Here is a 22,740-nt window from a genome sequence, read left to right as displayed (position 1 = left end):
GCACATCACCACTTTGGTTTGAATTTACTGTATTTCATGTAACATCCAAGTATTTAATCTTTAGTTTATGGGAAAATCTAAGATATGTCTCCACGTATATTCGTTGATCTACCTTTGCTGTTCACCTGGTCTTGAGGCATCCAGAATTCTCTCCAAGGTTGAGAGGAGCAATAGGGCCACACCCATGGTCCAAGAGATCAAGAAAGGGAAGGCTGGGCTGTTGGTAGACGCAGGGACTTCAAAGTGAACGTCAACCCTGTGCTGCGTACCATGCAGTATCCCCTGCCATGAATAGAAGACATATTTTCATCTTTGTCATGCGGGGAGAGGTTTTCAAAGATTGACTTGTCACAAGCCTATCTGCAAATGGAGAGCAAGGAGCCAAGCAGGAATTTCCTCAAAATCAAAACTCACAAGGGACTGTTCCTTTATAATTGTCTTATCTTTGGCATCACATCAGCTCCAGCAATTTGGCAAAGAGCAATGGACCAAATGATCCAAGATATCCCAAGAAAATTATGTTACCTTGATGACATCATCGTGACTGACAAGAATGATGAAGAGCACCTCCAGAACATTGGTAACGTGCTTATCAGGCTGAGTGAATATGGTCTGCATGCAAACAAAGAGAAATGTGAGTTTTTCAAGAATGAAATCTCATATTGTGGACATGTCATTGATAAGCATGGCTTACGTAGGTCACAAGAGAGGATTGAAGCAGTGCTACAGACACACGAACCAGAAATGTATCATAACTCAGCTCTGTAAACTGCTACCACTGGTTTTATCCAAATATTGCCACAGTACTTCACCCATTGATTGCAGACAAGAGAAAAGCAGGAGTGATCAGAAAGATGTGAAAGAGTATTTAAGGAAACAAAGAGACTAATTACATCAGATGAATTGCTCACCTTTTATGAGCTGTCTCTGCCCATCAGACTGGTGTCCCTTTATGGCATTGGAGCCATTTTGTCTCACACTATGAACACGGATCTGAATGTCCAATCGTGTTTGCCTCAAGATCACTGACGAGCGCAGAACGCAACTATGCATAGATTGAGCAAAAGCCCTTAGTCTAGTATGGGTAATAAGGAAGTTCCACCATTACCTCTACAGACAAAAGTTCACTCTGGAGACAGGACAGGACACCAGCCCCTTGTGTCCATCTTCAATCGCAGGAAGGGAATTCCAGTGATGCCTTCTACTTGGCTACAACGTTGGGCTCTGTTTCTAGGAGCTCACTCTTATGACATAGAGTTCAAGAGTACCAAAGCAACACAGCAACACTGATGGTTTGTCACTGCTGGCAACTGAAGAAGTTGTCTTCATTCTGTAACCCAGCATAAGTGTTCCACACAGTTTTGATAGACCAGCTGCCAGTAATAAATTCTGAAATACAAAGGGAAACGAGCAATGACTTGACATTGTCAATAGCCTATGATATCACCATGCAAGGATGGCCTACTCATGATAATCTCATGTTTATAGAGTTCTCAGTGAGACGAGACTGTCTGCATATCAAAAAACGCTGACACATGGATCTCGTGTTGTGGTTCCCTCTAAACCATGCACCAGAGTGTTAGAGAATCTGCATGAAGGACCCCTGTGCAGAGGATCAAGATGAAGAGTCTTGCCTGAAGCTATGTGTGGCAGTTGAGAATAGATAGACAGATTGAAGACATGACCAAAAGCTGTTCGTGATGCCACGAAGATCAAAATACACCTCCACTACCACCATTAGGCCCATGAGTGACCATCTTCACCATGGCCAGGAGTGCATATTGACTTTGCTGTGCCTTTCATGGACTCCACATTTCTAATTGCTATTTATATTCATTCAAAATGGTCTGAAGTCATATCAAGAAGTCAACCACATCAGAAAGGGCTGTTTCTGCTCTCAGGACTATCTTCACCAGAAATGATTTACCTGAACAAATTGAGTGACAATGGACCAGAATACACGTCGGAAGATTTCAGACTGTTCATGAAGAAAACTGACATCAACCATTTCAAGTCACGTCCTCACCACCCTTCAACAAAAGGGTGAGCTGAAAGGTTTGTCCACATCAGCAAGTACATTAAAGCTATGGACAAGGAGGACGTTTCTCTACAGCACAGGGTGGACAACTTCCTTTTTGTGTATTGGAACTCTGTTCACATGACAACAAATCAAACATCTACAATGCTGTTCATAAGCAGGAGTCTAAGATCTTGCATTGACCTCCTGAAACCAGATCTAAGGAGGAAAGTACAGAATAAGCAGCTAGATCAGTTGCCAAGAAAATCAGCAAGGAACTTCGAGGTTGCTTAGGAAGTCCCAGCGCATAATTACCATGAAGACAAGTGGATACCTGATAGGATAGCTACAAGAACAAGACAACTGATGTGCACGTGGATGTTGGAGATCATACATGGAGATGTCATGTGGACCAGATATTGGAAGTTCAGTTGAACACGCCTGAATCGACTGCATCCAACAAGATGGACACTTTACAGCCACCAGACCTATCTCTCAGGGATGGTCATGTCAAGGACAGCAACATGACACCTGCAAAAGAGAAAGTTGTCTTTGACAAGACACCAGCCAAACCTAATGCCACTCCACAGGTCCAAAGGCACTGTCCTGAAAGAAACAGAGTGCCACTCAAAAGATTGAATCTTTAGTAGAGTGAAGCTAGTTATGGACTGTTATTATGAAAGCATGTTTATCTGAATACGGTTTACTAAAGGGAAATTGAATGTTTTGTTACACATACAGTTTTATGTCACACTAATCTAAAGGGGGAGGAAGTGTAATATATTGATCTATTTCTTTTAGCACAATGACTCGCCTTGGCACTAATTATTGACTGATAATTTAGCATGTGCATTGATTTGGTGCTCTCTGCAAAGTGAAAATACACATCGACTGCCTCTCCGAGTGTGTGCCATTATTTAATTTATATGTAGTTATACAGACATAACTCCGGGTAACAATAAAAAAGAGTGCATTTGGACAGAACTGACAACAGTAAAAGTCGATATTTTAAGTTTGCAAAAAGTGCTTTAAATGATTCTAAGAAAGGAAATTAGAAAACAATGGATTCTCTAATCATCCTATAAGTTTGTTCTCCATAATTACATTTACACAAAAAATCAATGGTAGAGCTGAGGAACAGAGTGACTTGGTAAATGTCCATAAATCCCATAAGACTGTAGCACCAGTTGATGTGAGGCAAAATGTATATAGGTTCTTGCCTTCATCAGACAAGGGCTAGAATATCAGAGCAGGGAAATTATGGTACAACAGTATACAGTATTGCTAAGCTGGAATACTGTGTGATTTATTTGCTACACCATAAGGAGGATACGATTGCACAGAAGAGGGTGTAGAAGGGATTTGCTGGGTTGTTGAAAGTAATAAAGACATATGCTGGAGATCTAAAACAGAAAGAGAAAAAGCTGGAAATACTCCACAGGCCAAGCCACAAACAGAGTCAACATTTCAGATCAAAGACCCTACATCAGAACTGAAAAAGAGTCAAAAGATGTTTGTAAACCTGCAGTGAGGTGGGGTAGGAGGATATTTCTGTGAGGGTAAAACTGTGGTGACCATGGAGCTAAACTTAAATGAAGGTAGGGCAGGCCATAATTATCAGGAAAGAGAAACAGAACAGAAAAACACAGACCTTTTCTTTATCATAGACAAAGGAAAGAGTGAGTTGCAAAATGCCAACCAGTCAGATGAAGACAGAATGGAAATAGGGAGCAAAAGTAATGAAACTCTAGAGTTCCAGCTGAGTGCAGAAGGCAGCACCAATGCAGTTATCAGTGCACCAGGGAGAGAAGCGAGGAACTGGTAGGACTGAAACAAAGACTGTTCCTCATATCCCCCAAACAGATGTGTAGTGTGGGCCCATGTGAGTGACTATAGCTATACTATTGATCTAGAGGAAATTACTTGCCTGGTTTAGAGGAACAAGAAGCAACAAACAAACTAAAATATACCTTGGCAGTGTTTCAAAAGTTATGTTGCTTTAATATTTGCTAAAATCCTTGGCAAAAACAGGTTTCCTGATAATTCAAGCTGTTTAGCTGTGGCTGATGGGGTAATGGAGGGTATGAATCGGGCAAAACAAATGACACAGTGCATCTCGCCAACTGAACAGTCAAAGGCCCTTTGAACTTGGAGTCATACAGCATGGAAGTGCATCTTCAAGCCACTATGTCCATGCAGGCCACAAAGCATCTATCTACTAATTCCACGGGTACACAGTCTGAGGGTGGGGAGAAATTTTCTTCCAGCTTGCTCAAAAGCTACATTTCACAGCAAACATTTTTGCTGCTTGCAGCCATTCACTTAGCCAGCACCTCTTCCCCAGGGCACCACTGCTCAGTACAAGAGGACATGGCTTTAAGGTAAGGGGTGGGAAGTTCAAGGGGGATATTAGAAGAAGGTTTTTCACTCAGAGAGTGGTTGGTGCGTGGAATGCACTGCCTGAGTCAGTGGTGGAGGCAGATACATTAGTGAAGTTTAAGAGACTACTAGGCAGGTATGTGGAGGAATTTAAGGTGGGGTGTTATATGGGAGGCAGGGTTTGAGGGTCAGCACAACATTGTGGGCCGAAGGGCCTGTACTGTGCTGTACTATTCTATGTTCTATTTTCTATTCTGTCCACAAGAATTCCTTTGTAGATTCGTGACTGTGTTCTCTGGGAGAAAGAGAATGTAGTATTATAAAATTAGCAGGGAAGGACTACATGGAGGAAAGGAGAAAGGGGGTAGAGGAAAAATACTAATTTTGAAGGTGTCTGTAACAACTTCTGGAGAACTTTAATCAATTAATAATGAAAAACAGTGCAATCACTGCCAATCATCAGTGCAATTGGGTGAAGCACAGCAATGACTTCCTAGCAGCAAATGAAACTACTGCAATCAATAGTCTGCAACTTCCCTTTTGGAGTTGAGCTTTTGAACTGCCTGTACAACCTGGCCTTTTAGCAATATGAACTGAAGTCTCAATGGTGCAGGATGGTTGAGATGTGGTGTGTCTGGACCGAATCAAGGTGGCCGGGCCCAGGCCCGGGAGGAGGGAATGAGCCAATTTTGGCTATTGCTGGAGTGGACTTGGAAGTGATTCAAAGCGCAAAACCGAGGCGAAGCAAAGTCAAGGAGGCGGGGCCTGGGCCTGGGCCTGAGAGCAAGGAACAAGCCAGCGTATGACTGATTTAAGCAGAATAGAAACGTCAAGTATAGGCCAAATCAAGGTGGTGGGGCCTGAGCCCGAGGCGAGGAATGGCCTGCCTCTTTGCTGATTTAAGTCCCAGGCCAGATTGAAAATGTCAGAGTGCTGGAGCCAGAAGAGGGGCGAGCCAGTGCTCAGCTCACTGCTCGCGTGGTTTACTCATCTCTGTGCCGAACAGAGGCTGTGGCCTTCAACTACCAGGCTCCTGGATCGACCGCAGTGATGACTGACTTCATGGCTGTGGACTCACTTTCGTGAACTTCAAATCTGAATGTTATTTGCTTACTTTTATTGTTTACACGACTTATTTTTTTCCGCACTTTAGGTGTTTGACGGTCTCTTTTTTTAAATGGCTTCTATTGTGTTTCTTTACTTTGTGGCTGTCTGTAAGAAGGCAAATCTCAAGGTTGTATATAGTATGCATACTTTGATTTGAAATGTATATTGTACTTGGCAATGCAGTAAATGTAGCAGCCAATTTACCTGTGACAAGTTTCCACAAAGGAGACATGGAAATCTGACAGTTCAACTGCGATTTTGTTTAAACAATACTGAGGCAAATTGTTTGCTGAGATCTACCCAGATCTACTTGCAAATAGGCCTTCAATCAGGCAACAAGTTTAAGCTGAAATGCAGCCTCCCACTTACAGAGATCCAGAGACACCTGTGTGCAGATGTTTCAGCTTTCTGGTGTGGGAATCAGCTCGGTGATCCCAAGTCAGGCTATAAACTTGTTCCAATACAGAAATCCAATTCAATGAATGAATGGCAGAGGCTGCTGGAAAAATGCAAGTAGCATTTTTTTTAATTGGATTTAAATGCATTAAAATGTTTTAATTGTTATTAGATGAATATATATTTTAATACCTGATTTGTTAAATAACTCAATCTTAACAGATTCTGCAAGTTTTCAAATGTTCCTAAATGCCAGATATTTACAAACATTCAATGGCAGGTTCAATGACAAAGCTAATCAGTCACTATAGCTACAGACAAAGCCCGGCTCTCACTGTGTACGCTGGATTTATCAGAAACAAGAGAAAATCTCTTGCTGGAAATCCAGGCAACACACACAAACATGCTGAGGAATTGAGCAAGCCAGGCAGCATCTGTGGAAAAAAGAACAGTCGACATTTTGGGCCGAGAGCCTTCAGCAGTCCTGCTGCCTGGCCTGCTGAGTTCCTCCAGCATTTTGTGCATTACCCTGGATTTAACATTGCCAAGTACTGGACCAACAACATTTTGAGGGGTCACCAGTAAGTAGAAACAAAGCTGGACCAGTGACATTAGCACAGTGGCTCCAACATCCGAGTTGGGGCTGGGTCTCCTGAGGTGTGAAACTAACCTCCAAATCACCCCAAGTTCCTACAAGGCATATCAGGAGTGTTGTGCAGTATTTCTCACTTGTCTGACATGGTGCAAGTCCAATTATTTTCAAGGAGCTCAATACTATTTGCAACAAAGCAAGCTGTTTGAATTGCATGCTATCAGTTGCCCTCAACCTTTGCTTCTTCACCATCAGACCAGTGTGGTTGCAGTATGCACCATCTGCAAAATGCACAAATGCACTGCAGTTATTAACACAGGCTACTCATCCAGTACCTCCAAACCATGACATCTGCCACCAATGAAAGACCAATGAAAGCAGGCACATAGGGTCTGCATCATTGACAGGTTCCACTCTTGGAAAAACATTGCCAGAAGCCTCATTATTCCTGAGTCTAAATCGAGGGACTATCTACCCAGCAAGGCAGCTGGAGAATCTTCAGTGGAAGGACTGTAGCAGTTCAAGAAGACAGTTCAGTGCCATGATGGGCAATGAACTAGTCAACAACATCATAATAGCAAAAATTAATGTAAATAAAACACAGCAGAAAATGACTGCAGTGAACTTAGTTAAAAATGAGTGAAAGGGAGGCAATAGAGGGAAGTAGGCAATTCTCATGATATAGTCAACTAGAACAACTGGGCAAGTGTGTTAGTGAATGAATAACTTAACACAGCCAAGTATGAAGTGAGAGATTTGGGAAAATTAAACCAGGCAGGATATATACAGTGAATGACAGGGCCTTGAGAATGTTTTATCCGAGAGGCCAGGGGGTACAAGTACAGAGTTCCCTGAAAATGGCAACAGAGTTGAACTCAATAGTGAAGAAGGCATATGCCATACTGGCCTTAAATGCCAGAACACCGAGCACTGAGATTTCACGTCACTCCTGAAGAAGATATTGATGAGTCTACATTAGGAGCACTGTGCACAGTTCTGGCTGGATGAGAGTATTCTTACTAGACTGAAGAAGGCTGAGGTATGACCTGACAGAATCATGAGCAGCAGAGAAAGGGTGGAAAGTCACAGTACTTTTCCCCATGGTAGGTGAGTCTAAAAACTACAGAGCACTGGTTGAAAGTGAGAAAGGAAAGATTTAAAGGCAACCTGAGGTTCTTCATAACAAAGCTAGCACTTGCATTCCTGAAGTAGAAGATGCCCCAACCCTATAAAATCAATTAATTTTTATCATAATTGTCCTGATATGATGTACTTCCCTTGCATCTTTGGGCCACACAATACTGCTCTTGTCATTTTAATTTTGATCAGATGTGAGCTATTTACTTTCTGGAGCTATGGTAATATGATGATCAGAATCAAGTTTAATATCACCAGCAAATCTCAAAATTTGTTGTCTTTGCAACAGCAGTATAATGCAATACATAAAACTGTGAATTACAGTAGGTATGTATAGTATGTATATGAAATAGTTAAATTAAATAAGTAGTGCAAAAATAGAAATAAAAAGTGATGGGGTTATGTTAATGGTTCAATGTTCAATGTTCAATGTTCAATGTCCATTCAGAAATCGAATGGCAGAGGGGAAGAAGCTGTTTCTGAATTGTTGAGTGTGTGCCTTCATGCTTCTGTACCTCCTTTCCAGTGATAGCAATAGAACAAGGCATGACCTGGGTGAAGGGGTCCTTGTGATGGATGCCACCTTTTTGAGGCATCACTCCTTGAAGATGTCTTGGATACTGTGGAGGTTAGTTCTCATGAAGGAGCTGACAAAGTTTACAACTCTCTGCAGCTTACCTCGATCCTGTGCAGTGGACCCTCACTCCATACCAGATGGAGATGCAGCCAGTTAGAATGCTCTCCACAGTACATCTGAAGAAATTTGCAAGTGTTTTTGGTGACATACCAAATCTCCTCAAACTCCTAATGAAATATAGCCACTGTCTTGCCTTCTTTGTAGCAGCATCGATATGTTGGGTCCAGGTTAGATCCTCAGAGATATTGACACCCAGGAACTTGAAATTGCTCACTCTCTCCACTTCCGATCCTCTTTGAGGACTAGTGTGTGTTCCCTCATCTTACCCCTTCTGAAATCCACAGACAATTCTCTGGTCTTACTGACACTGAGTGCAAATTTGTTGCTATGACACCACTCAACCAGCTGATAAATCTTGCTCCTGTATGCTCTCTCATCTCCATTTCAGATTCTGATTGTATCATCAGCAAACTTATAGATGGAACTTGAGCTGTGCCTAGCCACACAGTCATGGATGTAGAGAGAGTAGAGCAGTGGGCTAAGCACACATCCCTGAGGCGTACCAGTGGTGATTGTTGGCGAGGTGGAGATGTTATTTCTGATACACACATATTCAAGTCAAGTCGTTTATTGTAATTTAAAGATAAAAATGTATATAATGTATATAGCCATATAATGTATAGAGAAATGATATAGAAAGATTGTGGTCTTTTGGTTAGGAAGTCATGGATCCAGTTGCGGAGGGAGGTACAGAGACCCAGGTTCTAAAGCTTTCATTCAGAACTTTAGGAATGATAATGTTAAACACTGAGCTGCAATTAATAAACAGCATCCTGACATAGGTAGTTGTATTACTGACATTAGGGTACCGCCCCAACAAATGACGAATCTCCTTCAGAGCAGGTGCACCACATGGCTGTTTAGCCTTCTGAGCTACTCACTTGGCACTTGTGCTGTGTGGCTAAGCAGAGTTCCAATGCCAAATTTAACTTTGCTGATGACACCACTGTCACTGGCTCAATCAAAAGTGGTGAGGAATCAGCATATAGGAGGGAGGCTGAAAATCTGGCTGAGTGGAGCCATAACAATAAACTCTCACTCAATGTCAGCAAGACCAAAGAGATTTGACTTCAGGAGTAGGACACCAGAGGTCCATGAGCCAGTCCTCACAGGAGGATCAGAGGTGGAGAGGGTCAGTAACTTTATGTTCCTCAGTGTTATAATTTCAGAGGACCTGCCCTGGACCCAGCACATAAGCGCGATTATGAAGGAGGAATGGCAGCACCTCTTCTTCCTTAGGAGTTGAAAGCTTTGACAAACTTCTGAATATGTGTGGTGGAGAGTATATCAACAGGTTGTTTTGCAGCCTGGTATGAATCACCAATGTCCTTGACCAGAAAATCCTACAAAAAGTAGTGGATACAGCTAGTCCATTATGGGTAAAGCCCTCCCCACCTGAGCACATCTATATGGAGCATTGTCACAGGAAAGCAGCACCCATCAGCAGGGACCCCCACTGTGGAGGTCATGGTCTCTTCTCACTGCTGCCATCAGGAAGAAGGTACAGGAGCCCCAAGACAGGCCACCAAGCTCAGGAACAGCTATTACCCCTCAACAACCAGGTTCTGGAACCAAAGGGATTAACTTCACTTGCCCCATCATTAAACTGTTCCTTCAACCTATGGACTGACTTTCAAGGACTCCTCATATCATGTTCTTGATAGTTATTGCTATTTTTTTATTATTCTTTCTCTTTTTTTCTTTTGTACGGTCTGTGTTCTTTTACACACTGCTTGCCTGTCTGTGCTGTTGGGTGCGATCTTTCATTGATTCTATCATCGTTCTGGAATTTACTGAGTATGCTCATAAGAAAGTGAATCTCAGAGTTGTATAAGGTGACATGTGTACTTTGATAATAAATTTGCTTTGAACTTTAATTTCAGCATCCAAATTCTACTTGTGCAAAATAAATGATAGAAGATGAATGTGCTACGATTACCCGCATAATATTTTAATAAATTGTCTACCCTATTAATCCATGGCAAAGTAAAATTTGAGGCAATCTGAGGGAAATTACACCCATGATGTGTTTCCATTATTTTTATCATATTTTCTGTCAAACAGGTGAGATAAAACAGATAGCTGTTAAGACATTGATTGTATAAATGAAAAAATAAAAAGCTAAACAATCGATTTGTTTCTTAGGTAAAAGAAAATGAGGCTCCTAACCGGATCACAGTTCACTAAGTTTGTCCCTGTAACTTCTTCTAAAATGTAACTTAATTTAGTGATAACATTAAATTATAAGTAAAATATAATGTTTATATCACATTTTAATTTTATACAGCTTACTTTTCATTTTCTAATTGCACTTCCCTGCAATCAAGTAATCAGTTATTGCTAATAGCAACTAGTTGGATGACAAATTTAATTACATTTTATCCATTTAGTGAAATGGGCTACAGCTTAATAAAATTGATTTATTATGTTATTAGCACAGCATCCTTCACAATCATACTGCATTTATCAAAAGCCAATCACTTGTTGAATGTTAATGTTAAAGGTTGTGCCTGCATCTCCTTTCATTTATAACATCAATTTTATGTGCTTAATTTTCCACAATACCCTCGCTTCTACTTTAAAGAGACCAATCTATCCTGAAGCATAATCCCTTGATGAATGTCTATTATCTTCCAAATCCTCATTTATTTCCAATTCCAATTTCTTACAAATCATGGTTCATGCATTTGATCACACTCCTGCCAAGGTTAGCACTATCAGATAGAATACTTAACATTTATAGTACTCTCATAGGTCCCCCAATCCAAATATTCACAAATAAGTGCCCACTGACATTAAAAACAAAATCTGCTAGGTGTGCATGCTGCAATGCCAGGAACCAGGCAGAGGACCCTGCCCTCCCTGTTGATGTACCTGCTTCACTGAGAACGTGCCTACTAGGAACTCTGTTCTCCTTGCCATTCCACACTGCTGGGCTACGAACCTGCACACTGAGAACCTGGCGCCAAACCCTGTACTCCATGCATCTAGCAACAAATCACTTCATGGCTCTGTGGCAGGGCTGGTGTTAGGCAAGTACAGTGACTGTATCGAGTTTGCAGGCCATTGCTGGATACTGGCAGCAGTTATTACATCAATTGACAGACTGCGTGACATCTCTCATCCCTCGCATGACAGCTGTTGTCTCCCTCTCTCTCTTAATTTAGCTGCACAGATCTCTTCAGCCTGTTAACTGTACAGGCCACAATAAAATCACTCCTCCTAACATTGACACAAATTTAGAAAGAAAACAGTTCATGGCTACTTAATAAGATATGGCAGCTAAGATTGGTTAGACATGATGAACTCATTGTGAGGTTTCCTGCTTGCCCCGTAACCTATCAGTGCTCGTAATTAAAATTGGGGAAATAACTAAAGGGACCAGGAGAAGCAGAAGCTAATCCATAGCTGCAATAGGGTAGGTAAGGATCAGTATTTGTTTTAAAAACTGCAAATACTGGAAACACTCAGCATGTGAGACACCATCCGTGGGAAAATAAGGTTTTAGGTTGAAGATCCTTTGGCAGAACTGCAAAAGGAAAAAAATCAAACTTCTTTAATTTTTGGAGAAACAGGAAAGAGGCTAAATTGTAGAGATCATCTACTCAAAGTGGAAAAAAATCAAACTTCTTTAATTTTTGGAGAAACAGGAAAGAGGCTAAATTGTAGAGATCATCTACTCAAAGTGTTAATACAGACAGGAAGAAAAACAATGAACTGAGGCATTGAGATGGGGGCAGATAGAGAGTGAAAATCCAAAGAGATGTAGAAGTTGCAATTGGCAAGGCGGTCAGTGATGTCCTGCATGAGAAAACCAGAGACAGTATCAGAATTAGATGACTTACCACACAAGTAGCCAGTTCTGATATAGGCAGAAAAAGTGAATGACCTGAAGTATCAGAACTCAATATAGAGCCCAGATGGGAGATGAGGTGTTATTCCCCAAGCTTAAATCATTATGGTGCAGCAGACAACAAACTGACATGTCAAGATAGAAGAGAGATGGAAAATCAAAGCATGAATCAACAAGGACCTCTGAAGCAACCGTTACTGATTGAATGCAGGTACTCCATAAATCAATCACCTAATACGCTTTTGGTTTCTCCATTGTAAAGAGCAGCAAATGCAGTAGAATAAATCCAAGTGAATCACTGCTTCAATAGAAAGACTATTTGCATCCCGGGCAACAGGAAAGGAAGAGGTGAAAAGATAGATGTAACAGCTCTTGTGATTGGATGATGAGCACCAGGCCAACTTTCTCCCTGTCCTGATGAGGAGAGTGAGGAACAAAAGAAATGTGTGAAGTAGATAAGAGCTCACATTGAGTAACTTCTCCTTCAGCTGCACTCACTTTCTGCAAATCAAAGGTGGGAATTCACATGGGTCCCCCACGCATAGCCCTGGGAGTACAGTACTTGCATAAATGAACAAACGCAGTCTCGCTTCAGATTAAGAACAGCTAAAAAATTGAAATTAAATAACAGAGTATTCTCTTGCGCGGTAAATCATTTGAAATGAGTATTACAAAGGATCCCCTAATCCAGAATGCAGCCTGAGGCCTCAGACACACTTCCAGTGAGCTCAGTCCATCTAAAACACAGATAAGTCAAGAATATTAAGTACATTTTCTCTGAAAATTAAATTAGAATAAAGTACAAATCAATATTAGTCTTAAAAGGCACAAACAGGTTTTCACCTCCCTTGATCAATATTCTAAAAATAGAAGTAGCACATTTGTCAATATGACAGTAATTATTGTTTTAAAATAATCTATCACATAAATGCCTCAAAATTAGTAGCTTTAATAATATTTCCACTGGCTACAGAAGACAGGCATGAATAATTCTAATGAACAAGCAAATGAAAGCTTTCATTTAAAAACATTATATGTGTCCAAAAAAAGATGTTTTGGAAGGACTGCACAGGTTGAGATCCCGAACATTTTATTATTTAAATTGGTCCGAAAAGCTGGAAAGCAATTTAGTTGGGTTATTGCCACAAGGCTTCACATTTCATGCTGTACTTCTCAGATGTTATTAGCACAGTGCGTTGGCGTATAAAGTTGAAGCAGCAAATATACTATGTCCATAAGTCACCAATGAGTTACCCAACCCACCTCAGTTTCAACAGCAAAGGTCAGTATTTCATCTGACTAACAGATAACCTATTTTTGCTATACGTGAGAAGAATAACAGTATATAGATTTTTTTTTGGACTACTATAGCTTTATACTACAGTTTGTTTTTAAAATACTAACTTGAAAATGGGATTTTACTCTGACCTTGCACAAAGTTGTTCATCATTGTTTATCTAGATCCAAAATATTTTCTTCTTCCATCCCAACTATATTCATACCATTGGGTTTTAGACAACTTAGGTGAAGCTGTTTGCATTAAGCCTCCAGTCTGGTAGTGGAGAAGCCCAAGAGCATATTGGTCAGTGTGGGTATGGGAAGGGAGCTGAAATGGCATGCAACTGGAAGCTCAGGATGACCATTGAGGACAAAGTGTAGGTGCTTTGCAAAATCAGTCTCCTTATCTCCTGTTGCTCTCATCAATATAAAAGAGATCACAATTAAAGGGCCAAATGCAGTAAATCAAGTTGGAGGATATACCTGCGAGTTTAGAGGCTAGCTCAGGACCTTGTGTTTTATGCCTGTTATGATTGCAGCAGCAATCAATATGAAACCGAGACAGGGTTTAAAACAAATCCCGAGATTTTTAACCTCTGCTCAAAACTTAGAAAAGTAAACAAAGAACTAACTTAACTGGAAGTTAACAGTTAGGCGGCAATATCTAACAAACAGTCAAACTTAGAAACTGTTCTTAATGAGTTCTCATCCAAGCACAGTCTTAAAGTGATAAATTCAAAAAGTCCATGTGATTTGTACAGTCAGTAAGGACAGACTTTCCTGAAACATCAACGATTCCTTTGAAGTAATGATGAATCTGCCGATCCCACAGCCAGGAGATGCCTTGTTTGAAGAAATCACAAGGAAACAAAAGGAACTGACCTTTTGACAAGTTAGGGAAAAGGGAAATACAATGAGATCTAGGTGTCTTGTTCATCAGTCACTGAAAGTAAGCATGCAGGTACAGCAGGCAGTGAAGAAAGCTAATGGCATGTTGGCCTTCATGACAAGGGGAGTTGAGTATAGGAGCAAAGAGGTCCTTCTGCAGTTGTACAGGCCTCTGATGAGACCACACCTGGAGTATTGTGTTCAGTTTTGGTCTCCAAATTTGAGGAAGGACATTCTTGCTATTGAGGGAGTGCAGCGTAGGTTCACAAGGTTGATTCCCGGGATGGCTGGACTGTCATATGTTGAAAGATTGGAGCAACTGGGCTTGTATACACTGGAATTTAGAAGGATAAGAGGGAATCTGATTGAAACATATAAGATTATTAAGGGATTGGTCACGCTAGAGGCAGGAAACATGTTCCTGCTGTTGGGGAAGTCTAGAACCAGAGGCCACAGTTTAAGAATAAGGGGTAGGCCATTTAGAACAGAGTTAAGGAAAAACTTTTTCACCCAGAGAGTTGTGGATCTGTGGAATGCTCTGCCTTGGAAGGCAGTGGAGGTCAGTTCTCTGGATGCTTTCAAGAAAGAGTTAGATAGAGCTCTTAAAGATAGTGGAGTCAAAGGATATGGGGAGAAGGCAGGAACAGGGTACTGACTGTGGATGATCAGCCATGATCACAGTGAATGGCGGTGCTGGCTCGAAGGGCTGAATTGCCTACTCCTGCACCTATTGTCTATTGCCTTTTGACTGGAGGGTGGTCACTGCACAAACCTTCCCGAACTTGCAGGGGTTCAACTCAAATGTGCATGCCACAATTCCTGAACGAAGTCACGAAGGTCTATCATTCCCCAAAATGCTGAATGACATTAACCTTATCCAATCCTTTGAACTCAGATAACTCCAGTAATCCCTTCACTCTCCGATACTGGACTGTAAGGGAAAAATAAACGTCCAACAAACAAAACTGGTGGAGCCTCCACATCTCCGACCGGCAACAACAACGTTGCACAAAAATAAAAATGAGAACATTACCCCACGGTCAAGTGACAACTACAACATCCCACTCACCTGTGTTCAAACTGTGGGTATGTAACATGTATCTCTCATGAAAAATGTCAGATGTCAAAGAGATGATGGAAAAATCGTCGGTCTGCTCAAAACTTATTGGTCTTACAGTACAAGAAGTAGTTGATGAAGAAATGCTGTCAACTGGCACGTTCTGGCCTGAGGAGGACAAGCTCAGGGATGCACTAAAGCTCAGAGGCTTCATGGGGATAGGACGCAGTCTAGGATCCATCTGTCATCAGATATTGAGGGGCTCAGCCAGAGTAAAGCCTCTCAAATGCTTGACATTTGTGTCATCCAAAAGACCATATCAATGGCAATGGTGCCTAGTAAGCAACTGTGACAACACTACCAATATATAGAAGCAACAAGGCTATTCATGTATAGACCGACCAATTCTTATTCAACTTTTGTACTTGTATGTACACATTCTTGAATAAAAATCGTTTTTGAAAAAGAAAGAAATCGGTTCCTGAACTACGATAGTCCAGCAAAGTGTGGGCTTATTGGAGATCAGGTGATGCTGGAATCTATTTGTTGAATGAAGCACCAATGAAGCTTTCAAAACAATTTTCAATTCAATATTCTACTGGTCATCCTTTAGAATCCACTGAAAGGAAACATTGATCCAGATTTAGCCAGTTGTTGCTGGCAGTCCTTCGATACACTCACACACTGCACATGGCTAGATCCAGTGCAGACTTCTTTTCAATAGGAACTCTAGGGTTCTGCATTAAAAGAAAAGGCAAGCTTTTATTCTCTTTTTTGTTTTGTTGATAATTATTAAAGTTTTTCTATTTTCTACAGAAAAAGTCTTTAATTCTTTGCTTCCTTATTAACAGTTTTAAACTTGGAAAACACTGACAGTTTTGATAGTTATGAGAGCTTGGAGCAATCTACTCAAGACTTTTTAACCTTATTTGTATCAAATTCATCTTCCTTCCATTTATTGTACATAATAATGCTTCATAGATCTTTGTATGTGTTTATATCTATGGGATCAACATATTTCCTTTAGATTGTAACATAACCCTCTGCTCAATGCAGGAAAATCGCAGAACTATTGCTGTATAGTGGTTCTCAGCAGTGCCTTCAGATTATATCATTGTCAAAACCATCCTGAAATGTGCTTTGAACTGACTTATCCTGTATAAGGAAACAACTAACTAAAGTCTAAGCATCATGTTGACACTAAGCATTACATTAGTGGATGGAATTTAATGCAGATAAGTGTGAAGTGTTACACTTTGGTAGGACCAAGCAGGCTAGGTCTTACACAGTGAAAGGTAGGGCGCTGAGGAGTGTGGTAGATCAAAGGAATCTCGGAACCCAGACCCGTAATTTGTTGAAAGTAGCATCAGAGGTAGATAAAGTCATAAAGAAAGCTTTTGGAACATAGGCCTTCATAAATCAATATATTGAGTACAGGAGATGGAATGTTATGTTGATGTTGTACAAGACATTGGTGAGGCCTAATTTGTAGTATTGTGTGCCGTTTTGGTCACCCATTACAGGAAAGATGTAAATAAATTTGAAAGAGTGGAGAGAAAATTTGCAAGGATGTTTCCAGAGCTAGACGACCTGAGTTATAAGGAAAGATTGAACAGATTAGGACTTTATTCTTTAAAACAAAGAAGTCAGAGGAGATATGATGGAAGTATACAAAAGTATGAGGGGTATAGATAGGGTATTTGCAAGCCGGCTTTTTTCCACGGAGATTTGGTGGGGCTATAACCAGAGGTCATGGGTTAAGGGTGAAAGCTGAAAAGTAAGGGAAACATGAGGGGAAACTTCTTCACTCAAAGGGTTGTGAGAGTGTGGGATGAGCTGACAGCACAAGTGGTGCATGCAAGCTCAATTTCATTGTTTAAACAAAGTTTGGGTAGGTACATGGATGGTAAGGGAATGGAGGGGTATGATCCAGTGCAGGTCATTGGGAGTAGGCAGTTCAAATTCTTTTGATGTGGACTAGATGGGCTAAAGGGTCTGTTTCTATGCTGTACTCCTCTATGGCTGTATGAAAAAAAATCACCCATACACTTTTTTTTAATTTGTTTACCTCCTGCATTTTAAGGGAAAATGTAGCTTTTGATAATTTGTAACCAAAGTACTGGATGGGGAATACTTATATTATAAATTTGAATGACCAAGAGTCACTAAGTTACACTATGTGAGGAAATTAAAGGAAAAGGTCACTTTAGGGAATGTCTCGGTTGATTTTCAGCCACAACTCCCTCATAATTCCCTCTCTGTGTCCTCTCTGTGTTCAACACCTCAGTATAACAAATAGACTTCTTCCAAAGTAGCCATTTTATAGCCTTCAGAATTCAAGTGAAGATTCAAGCTGATCATATTATTCTTCTTTTTCTGATACAGGAGAAAGTAGCATTATGCAAAATTTAAGTTGTCACCTGATTGGACACAATAGGTCTGAGTTCAATTGGTTCAGCAAATTGACATGGAAATATGCTGATTATCTCATTTGTTTCCTCATATATTTAAGCAGATTACTCAAGTATTCAACACAGTTTCCACTCAAATATCTAATGTAACAAAAATATAGTTTATGGCTTACTTCCTCCCCATTACCAATCATTCAACAATCTGAAGTGATCTCATATTAGAGACACCAATTGATTTGAATTTCACAAGTGACCCTCATACAAAGACATAAAAGAGATTGCAGTTGTTGGAAATCTGAATCAACACATCCAAAATGCTGGAGGAACAGCAGGTCAGGCAGCATCTATGGAGGAAAATGAATAGTGAATATTTTGGGCTGAGATCCTAATGAAGAGACCTGGCCTGAAACTTTGACTGCTCACTTTCCTCCATAGATGCTACCTGACCTGCCGAAATCCTCCAGCATTTGTGTGCATCGACACTCTAATGTTTCTTTATTAAACAAATGCAGTCAATGTCTCCCAATCAACCTGGCATTTCATTTCCTCAAAACTCACATCAAATATTCTTCTGATGTTACCATTTCACCATTTTTAACCTTCTCCCCAAAATGAGCGCCAAAGTCTTGTCTGGTTTCTTTACTAAGTTGATTTAAAATTGAGTAACAGGCCAAACAAGTAGTGCTGATCTAGCCACTCTTTATACATAGAACATAGAATAGTACAGCACATTACAGGCCCTTCGGCCCACAATGTTGCACCGACCTTCAAACCCTGCCTCACATATAACCCCCCACCTTAAATTCCTCCATATACCATATACAGCTCTGTTGAAATCAAATCACCCAAAGGCAAGATTGCCCCCAATTATTGATGAAACTAAATGGAGTCTATGGAAAATACGACATGCCTAATGTTCATTTGTATGCTGTACTTGACCATGCTGGTACAAAAACTAAATTTAAAATTGTGGGAATATCTCATATATGTCTAATACTTAATAACATCGGATTAAAATATTTGCTCAGTATCACATTTCTACTTGTGTTGGTTGTTGTTTACAAATTGTCTCCCATAATTCCTTCTCTTCTACAGCATTTACATTCCAAGGAGTATTGCCTTGGCTGTAAAGTGTTTTGGGACATCTTGAGGTAATGAAGATGCCAAATTCATGTTAGCTTTTTTTTAAAAAAAAAGATTTCTGTTACATTTTTTTAAAGAATATGCTGTCAATTTAAAGTGATAATGAACCTTAGATGCAGTGTTTGATTACCTCCAACTCCAAATATTCATATAAGGATTTTCTGTTGTACAATGGCTAGTACTACTCAAGAGTGTTTGCACATATTTTATAAAAGAGCTTTGGAGGGATAACTGTGAGAACATTAATCTTAATAATTTTCCCTTACCAGCAGCAATTCATTTGTTAAATGATATATCAAATACAATTGCACAGCTTAATTTTTCATTGTTTTCTTTTCAATTGTATTTCACATTGAATTTACAAAGGACTGGGAATTTGTCAATGTTTAATGCCCGAAAAGGGAAGATGACCGAAAAGAGGCAATTGTCACCAAGTTTCTCAGGTAATAAAAATGCTAATGCAAAAAGATTTCATCAAGTGCAATAAGATTAACTGTCTATTGAAATTCTGAAATGCCACGAAAAGCAAATATTGCAAGTCATAATTAGTTTCTCACAACTGTGCTATTTTCAGCTATTATAGCTTAACAAGTGATATATTTATCATTACCGGCTGCAGGGTCTTTACATAACAGATTAAGATGACATTACTTCAGACTTCAGCGGTCACTCAGCATGTTCAGTCCACATCAACATTAATACTCTACTGTACTTTTATCTTTTTCCATCTACATCCACCAGGTTACCCTCCTATATCCTTCTCTAACAACTGTCCAACCCTCCCACATACAGTACATCATTTACTATAACTAATCTCTGGGGGAGAAAGGTCCACATTTTCACCATTCTCTGGGCAAAGAAATTCCTTCTGAATTCCCTTATTGATGGTCTTTCCCCAAAAGCAGAATCGTCCTTTCCTTATCCACTCAATTAAAACCATTCACAATTCAAAAAGCTTCATTCAGTTCATATATCAATCGTCTTTTCTCAAGTAAAAAGAGACTCAAACAATTCATATTTTCCAGAGTTTTACAATTAGTTATTTCTGCTACAATCCAAGCATATCTTATTGAGTTGTACAGCATAAACCAGGTCCACCTCATCTATGCTGAGTATGATGCCTATTTCTATCAATCCCACTTCCCTGTATTAATTCCTCATCCTTCTATGGCATGCTCATTCAAGTACCAGTGAAGATGATTCTTAAATGTGGTTACCAATCCTGTCTCCACCACTTCTGGCAGTTCATGTCAAATAGCATCTACTCTGTATTAAAATTTTACCACCCAGATCCCCTGTAAACCTTATTTCTCTCACCATAAAACTATTTCTCTTAATTCTAGACATCCATCTCATAGTAAACAGGTATTGGCTACCTACCCTTTCGATCTTTGCATGATTTTCTGGTACATATTTCATATACTTCTATTATGTCAAATCTCAGCCTCCCTTTTTCCATGGAAAAGGACTTGCTCTAGCAATCTTTCCTGATAAGTCAAGCTGCACAACCTTTGCATCCTCTCCACGGCCTCCATGGTCGGCAGAGTTCTACACTGAATACTCTGAATAATCGAACTGAGGTTTGAAACAAAAAACAAAATGCTGGAACAACACAACGGGTCAAGCAGCAAAAGGTACAAGTTGACATTTTGGGGTCAAGATTCTGCATCAGGACTGAAAGGGAAATGGAAAGATTGCAAATGGAAAGCATTAGGGAAGAAGACTAAAGCTGATAGCTAATAGCCACTAGGTGCGGAGAGGAGGTGGAGGAATGAAAAGAGAACGAAATCCGGTGGAAAGGCAACTGGTATGAGTGGAGAAAATCAGCAGTTTGAACTACCTGAAAATTAGAAAATTCAATATTCACACTATTGGGTTGTAAGCTACCCTAGTGGAATATTAGATACAGTATTGTTCTTCCAATCTATATTTAGCATCTGTCCAGCAATGGAGAAGGCCAAGGAAAGACACGTCGATGTGACAGTGGGAAGGAGAGATAAAATGGCATGCAAGCAGAAGTTCAAAATTGTTGTAGTTGATAGAGTGAAGCGCTCCACAGAAGTTCTCTTGTCTATACTTGGTTTCGACAACACAGAGGAGACCACACCATGAGCATCAACTGCAGTAGACCAGTTTGAAGGAAGTGCAAGTGAACCTGGATGGACTCTAGATAGTAGTGGCGCTTGAAACAAAGAGACAGGTGTTACCTCTACCTCTATGATTGTAGCAGAAAAGTCAGGTATAGGAAGAGGTACTGCCATCTGAGGCTTGATATGGTTTTAGCTTGATTCTCTACTTTTTGATTCTGGAAATAAATTAGTGTTTTTCTCATAGCCTTGTTAACCTGTGGCAAGAGGTGTACATGGTAATCTGAGATCCTTTTGTTCTTCCATGCCATCTAGACTTACATCGAAGTTATACCTCCCTATTCTTCCCAAATGCAACACCTCATTGCTAACTGTGCTGTATTCATTCATCAACTTTGCACATCATGAAAGCTTACTTGTTACATCTGTAATGTACAACACTTCTTTTAGCTGCCCAAGAAATTGGTATCATCTCTCATTTAGAAATTGTGTTTAGAAATAACTTGTCAAAGTAGACTGCTGAAAAATGTATTACCTTTGTAAATGAAATGTACTAGATTTTAATTTCAGCATAATATACTCTAACAAGTATTATAAGATTTCAATAAAGTCAACAGAGTGAATTTCTGAAGCTGAGCATAACATCTTGGACTACTGACCATAATTTCTGGTTAATTACATTATACCTGAAGTAAGCTTAAAACCCATGGCTGTGTACGTACATCGACTGATGCTTCTGGACACATCATCAGAGATGTTTCTGGAATCATTGGGTGTTTCGGGTCTTTCTACATCATACACCCTCCTCCAGGTGACCCAGCCGGGGCTGATCAGACCACAGCTTGTGTCAGATGCAATTCAGGTTTTCCTAAAAATTGCTTTTTTTATATAAATTAGAACCACTGAATTACATAATTTGTTGTGGTTTGAAAATTTTAATATTGACATAGAAAACGAGATCATTATCAAAGTGTCACACCAAGACCTGTGAGATCTAATAGCGACATGATCAAAGGCTTAATTAAAATGCTGCTTTAAAGGAGCATCTTAAGGAAGGAGAGAGGTAGAGTGCATTATGCATGAACAAGGGAGACCACAACAGGATGAGGGAGGAGTTGGCTAATGTGGATCGGAAGCACAGGCTATTTGGTAGGACAGTTGAGGAACAGTGGAATAGTTTCAAAGAGATTTTTCACATTGCTCAACAAAAGTATATTCCTGTCAAAAGTAAGGACAGTAAGTGTGGGGAGAGCCAGCCTTGGATAACTAAGGAAATAAAAGATAGTATCAAATTAAAAGCTCATGTGTACAAAGTTGCAAAGAGTAGTGGGAGACTGGAGGATTGGGAAAACTTCAAAAGCAACAGAGAATAACTAAACAAGAAATAGGGAAATGGAAGATAAAGGATGTAAGTAAATTAGCAGAAAATATAAAAACAAATAACAAAAGTTTTTATAAAAATATAAAGTGGAAGAGGGTGGCTAAAGTCCACGTACGTCCCTTGGAAGACGAGAAGGGGAAATAGATATTGGGTGATGAGGAAATGGCTGAGGTATTGAACAACTATTTTGTGCTGGTCTTCACGGTGCAGGACACGTCTAATATACCAAAGAAGGATGTTACGGACGAAATGGGAGGTGAGGACCCCAATAAAATCACTGTCACTAAAGAGATGGTGATGAGAAATCTAGAGGGCCT

At 40.1% G+C, this 22,740-nt stretch overlaps 1 protein-coding gene across 1 annotated transcript in view; it reads right to left on the bottom strand.

Annotated features, from left to right (window-relative positions):
* Positions 1-1,325: 1,325 nt before the first annotated feature.
* LOC132404486 (cAMP-specific 3',5'-cyclic phosphodiesterase 4D) overlaps positions 1,326-22,740 on the bottom strand; it is a 416,161-nt gene continuing 394,746 nt past the window's right edge. Inside the window, exon 5 of the mRNA XM_059988642.1 lies at positions 1,326-1,389. Coding sequence (XP_059844625.1) covers positions 1,326-1,389 — 64 coding nt within the window. The remainder of the gene's footprint in view (positions 1,390-22,740) is intronic.

Source organism: Hypanus sabinus, chromosome 14, assembly GCF_030144855.1.
Source record: "Hypanus sabinus isolate sHypSab1 chromosome 14, sHypSab1.hap1, whole genome shotgun sequence".
Taxonomy (NCBI): Eukaryota; Metazoa; Chordata; class Chondrichthyes; order Myliobatiformes; family Dasyatidae; genus Hypanus; species Hypanus sabinus.
The sequence above is the reverse complement of the archived record's forward strand: the minus strand, read 5'-3'. Positions and strand labels throughout refer to the sequence as shown.